We start from the raw sequence: 5,184 nt of genomic DNA on the forward strand, positions 1-5,184 counted from the left end.
CGGGATCACGCACGACGCATGCGCTGGGTGGGCCCCGTGGCGTTGCCGTGGCTACGGGAGACGCTCTCCCAGAGGGCGCGCTGCGCTTCCGGGGTGGGGCGCGGCTACAGGAAGTGCGTGGCCGCCCGGGGCCATGGCGGCGCTTGCCGTCGTCTTCCTGCTGCTCTGGGCGGCATCCTGGCCGTCGGCCTCGGCCTTCGGCGAAGAGTTCTGGCCTGGCCAGTCGGCAGCCGACATCCTGTCGGGGGCGGCGTCCCGCAGACGGTAAACGCGCGTCCGCGCCATCGGTGGGGCCGGGACCGGGACCCGGAGCACAGGGCCGGGAGGCGGGGCTCGGAGAGGGGGTGCGGAGCGGCGGGGCCTCGATCTGCCCTACACCTTTGGCGCCCTGGCTTGGGGGCGCGAGCCAGGGTCGCCTGGCGACCGCGGCCTCCCGGAGCCCCATGGAAGGACAGGCTTGGGTCCACGTTAGGGGGCAGGGCGGGGGCCCCAGTTAGGTGATACGGAGTGTTACCTGGCGTTCGAGGAGCCCCAGAATCAGATGTTCGAACAGGGTGGCTCTTAAAGCCCAGCCTTGTTTATCTGCAGGAGAATTTCCGCCCTATACAGATGCTGGTTGTTCCATAGATAAGTCTCAGGAGTGAGAAAGAAGCGTCAGTGCCCTACAGCTGTTACTGAGGGAGGGCCTGACCCAAAACACACTGCTGGGTGCAGGGTGTACAGACGGTAGACTGGCAGTTTTGGGGAATTGGAGGCCCAGGCCAGGCGTTCCAGCATGGTCTGTTTCGCAAACGGAGGTGCAGAGAAGGGAGGGTGAGACCATAGCAGAAGCAGGAGTCCCCTCCCGGCGCCTTGTGTAGGGGAGTCCCGCTGTGGACAAGGCAGCAGTGCTCATTGGGTGCTCAGGGACCCCCAGGGTTCCAGGTCATTTTCCTAGAAACACTGGGATGCCGTCTGCATTTTGCACACACTCAAGAATGGATGCTTTTGAACTGTGCTGTTGGAGAAGACTCTTGAGAGTCCCTTGGGCTGCAAGGAGATCCAACCAGTCCATTCTGAAGATCATCAGCCCTGGGTGTTATTTGGAAGAAATGATGCTAAAGCTGAAACTCCAGTACTTTGGCCACCTGATGCGAAGAGTTGACTCATTGGCAAAGACTATGATGCTGGGAGGGATTGGGGGCAGGAGGAGAAGGGGACGACAGAGGATGAGATGGCTGGATGGCATCACCGACTCAATGGATGTGAGTTTGAGTGAACTCCGGGAGTTGGTGATGGACAGGCCTGGCATGCTGCAATTCATGGGGTCACAAAGAGTTGGACATGACTGAGTGACTAAACTGAACTGAACTGATGAGTTTACTGTGGGGGTTTTCAGAGACCACCTGGCCTGTAGTATCATAACACAGGGAATGGAGAAGCAGACAGGAGAATACAGGTGTTGCCTGACTGAAGAGAGACTTGCAGAAATTAAAAACACTGACACTCTTCTCACTCATGATTTTTGTCTTGAATACTGGAAATTCATAAATAAGTTCTTGCTTTTTTCCTAATATAGGAATTATTGATAGATTTAACTCACATAAACAGCAGCCTTTTGGAGTCCTCAATAATTGTTGAGAATGTAATAATTGTTGAGAATGTGCAGGGGTCCGTAGACCAAGAAGATTGAGAACCCCTACGGGATGAGGGCTCAGATTCTAGCCATTGAGATCCTGCTGGTTTTAGCTGTGAGTTATTGCTGATGGTTAAACAGATGCTAAGATGCTTTCTGTGCCTACTCGAGGGCTCTTTAAGTAACTGGTCTCGTAGAAATGGGTGGGCTGCTGCCTCCACTTCACAGACCAGAAACTCCCAGTGGTGCCTGGTGTCCGGGCCAGGCTGCGAATGTAGGCTGTTGGGTTTTCCGCGCAGAGCCTGGCCCTGAGGCGCTGTTGCCCTGCCCACCCTGCCAGGTACCTTCTGTACGATGTCAATCCCCCCGAGGGCTTCAACCTCCGCAGAGATGTCTACATCCGCATCGCCTCCCTCCTGAAGACTCTGCTGAAGACGGAGGAGTGGGTGCTGGTGCTGCCCCCCTGGGGCCGCCTCTACCACTGGCAGAGCCCTGACATTCACCAGGTCCGGATTCCCTGGTCTGACTTCTTTGACCTTCCAAGTCTCAACAGAAACATCCCCGTCATTGAGTACGAGCAGTTCATCGCAGGTGAGGTGGGTGGTGGTCCTTTAACTGGGGCCAGGCGGTCATTGGTTTGGTGTGAATGTCCGGCCAGACCAGAGACCTTGGCCAGTGGGGCCGTCTCTCCTCAGGCCTTTGTGTAGGGGCCCTGCTTCCTGCTTCTGTTTTCCCCACGACCAGTGATCTTGGTCTTTTCGTAGTTTTTTAGGGAAATAGATCTGAAGCATCTGAGCTATGTGTCCCCTTGCCTCTGAAAACCCAAGCCAGCTTGGTGAAGTGGAGCTGTGATGGGGAGGCCGCTGCCCGGAGGCCGGCCTCGTCCCAGCTGTACCGCGGGCCTCCCTTTCTGTGCAGGCCAGGCCACTCTCACCTGAAGGAAAGCTCGGTGCATGAGTGGCGGGGCCATGTGCTGGCAGAGCCATGTAACGCCATGTCCTGCCTTGTTCAGTCCTGCTCAGGGTTCCTGTTTTAATGCTCTTAAGAGAGAAGAGCTGACGATTTCTTAGGATAAAGGTGTGGGAGCACACTGCTACCTTGTTTAGGAGACATGGACTTAAGTAGGGTCATCTCTGCTCCACGTCCCTGGAGCCGCCTGGAAGAGCCAAGTCACGGCTCCTGAGCGGTGGTCGTGGGACTTCTGCTTTGTGTGGCCTGGGGGCCTGAGGGTTGCGGCTCCCGCCAAGGACAGGCCCGTATGTCCTCACCAGGCTCTGTTCTCGCCGCACTGCAGGCCCTGTCGCCTGAAGACGTTTTCCCCTTCAAGGTCAGCAGGAACCACACCTGTGGGTGCTGCAGGTCTGGAGCCTTGAAGTGGCTGCTGCTAGGAAGGCGGACCCGAGGCTGGAGGTCGGCCTCCCTACCCGAGAGGGGATGGGGTGTCCCGTCTGACCCAGCTCCTCCCAGGGGGGCAGGCTCGGTCTTGCTCTGCACGGGGCTTGGCCCCCAGGGAACTGGACCCTGACTTGCTGGTGGGGCGCGGCCTCGACCACGAGCTGGGCCAAGTGATGGCAGACAGGTGTGGTTCCTGCTGCTCTGCCACCTCATCCCTTGGGCTGGGCAGCAGGGTGAGCACTGAGCCCACTGGTGACAGAGTAAAGGTGGCAGCCTTGGCCCCGCTTAAGTTTCTTCCTGCAGAGGGGACAGACGTGGGTGCCACCCCAGAAGACCCTCAGGCCTTGTGCCGTGGGTGTATCAGTGTCTCAGTTCCGGTGTCACCACCCCTGCCTTGCAGTAGGAGCCCCTGAGCTTTGGGTGTTAGCGCCCAAGCCGAACGAATGTGGATGACCCTGGGTTTCACTCGCTGGAGCGCGCTCATTCCCAGGCTCCATCGTTCCGCCTCTGAACACCTCTTCACTGAGCACCGGCTGGTGGCCCGGAGGCTCTAGGTGTGAGGGGAGCGGTGGGTGAGAGGGACGCTGACTCCTGCTCTCCTGGGCCCCCCGTTGCAGAGTGGGGGCCAAGCTTAAGTCAGTGATGGGGACACGCAGCTCTGGGGCAGGCACCAGAGCCACAGGACGAGAAAGCTGGAAGTGGTGTGGGGTCTGGGTGGTGGTCGTGGCCTGGGAAGGCATCTTTTTTGGGGAGCTGCAGTTTGAATGGCCTCACAGGGGTCAAGAGAGAGCCCTGGAGGAGATAACTGGTCAGGGGCCTGGGGAAGGAGGGTGCCCTGGGCTCTAAGCACCCTGGGGAGGGAGCCAGAGGAGGAAGACCCGGGAGAGGAGAGGGCAGAGGACCAGCCCTGCCCCCAAGGAAGGGGAGTGTGGCCATAGAGGGAAGAGGGCCCAGGGCCCTCCCAGGTGCTGTCAGAGGTCAGGGCAGCGTGGGGCCCAGAGGAGCTGAGGGGCCTGGACGTCCCCACTGTGGCAGCCCTCCCGCCATGTTGGACCCCCATGTCCTGAGGTCGTTTTTCCATCATCTCTCTTGTTACAAGCTCTTTCCAGTCCTGTTTGGGAAGACAGTGTTGTTCCATACAGGGTGATTCTCTGTGTCCCTATAACCTGAGATGTGGTCCCCGTTCTCGTCTGTCCTGTCTCCTCCAGAGTCTGGCGGGCCCTTCATCGACCAGGTCTACATCCTGCAAGGCTACGCGGAAGGCTGGAAGGAGGGGGCCTGGGAAGAGAAGATTGACAGCCGGCCCTGCATCGAGCCACCGCTGTACTCTCAGGACAAGCACGAGTATTACAGGTACCGCTGGGAGGTCCGCGGGCACGGCCCACGTCCAGGGCGGCTCTTGTTGCCGCATTTGGGGACTCGGGCTGTTTCGAAGTATCCGTTTCCACTTCTGATGCATTTGAACCTGGTCGTGGAGATGGCACCATCCCAGGCTGCGCTGCTGTCAGAAGTGCGGCCTGGGGAAGTGCTGTCCCTCTTCTCCTCCCTCTGCAGCCTCCACAGCCCCCTTTCCCACCTTCCCCAGCAGAGGACCAGAGTAATGTGGTTCTAAGAACTAGGAGCTCTTGAGAGCAGAGTTGGTTTGAGGATAGTTACGCCAAAACGGGCCCTGACACATAAAGCTTTATTTCCTCCGGGTTCCTCTGGGGCTGCCCTGTTTTCCCGTCATTGAACCATCCAGCTTCCTGAGAAGAGTGTCAGTGGTCTCATCAGATGAGGTGAAATTTGTGATTTCTTTAAAAACTTCCACACTATCTCTACCTGTGATCACAACCAAGTTTTCACACAAGAACTGGCCGAGCTTCTCCAGGTCAGGCTGTGCATCTGGACTTGACTCCCTGCCCACGGATGAACACACCACACTGACGGGGTGCCGTGGGTCTTATTTTCCAGAGGATGGTTTTGGGGTTACGAAGAGACGAGGGGTTTAAACGTTTCCTGTCTGTCTGTCCAGGGATCGGCCTCCGTCATCGCGCCTGTACTATTGAGAAACACGTCTGCACGGTGAGTGTCTGCGTGGTCCCTGGATGATGGCTGGTATGTGTGTGCGCGTGTGCTTGTGTGTGTTTGTGTGCCATACTGCTGGCACGGCTCGTGGCGGGGGGGGGGGGGGC

General features: G+C 58.3%; 1 protein-coding gene across 2 annotated transcripts in view; it reads left to right on the plus strand.

Annotated features, from left to right (window-relative positions):
• Positions 1-124: 124 nt before the first annotated feature.
• The window catches only part of POFUT2 (protein O-fucosyltransferase 2), a 13,486-nt gene continuing 8,426 nt past the window's right edge, over positions 125-5,184 (plus strand). For both annotated transcript variants that reach the window (XM_010834877.1, XM_010834878.1), the window contains exons 1-4: positions 125-264; positions 1,956-2,206; positions 4,219-4,363; positions 4,964-5,074. In XM_010834877.1, the coding sequence (XP_010833179.1) occupies positions 134-264; positions 1,956-2,206; positions 4,219-4,363; positions 4,964-5,074 (638 nt within the window). In that variant the 5' untranslated portion in view covers positions 125-133. The remainder of the gene's footprint in view (positions 265-1,955; positions 2,207-4,218; positions 4,364-4,963; positions 5,075-5,184) is intronic.

Source organism: Bison bison, unplaced genomic scaffold (genome assembly GCF_000754665.1).
Source record: "Bison bison bison isolate TAMUID 2011002044 unplaced genomic scaffold, Bison_UMD1.0 scf7180017864037, whole genome shotgun sequence".
Lineage (NCBI taxonomy): Eukaryota > Metazoa > Chordata > Mammalia > Artiodactyla > Bovidae > Bison > Bison bison.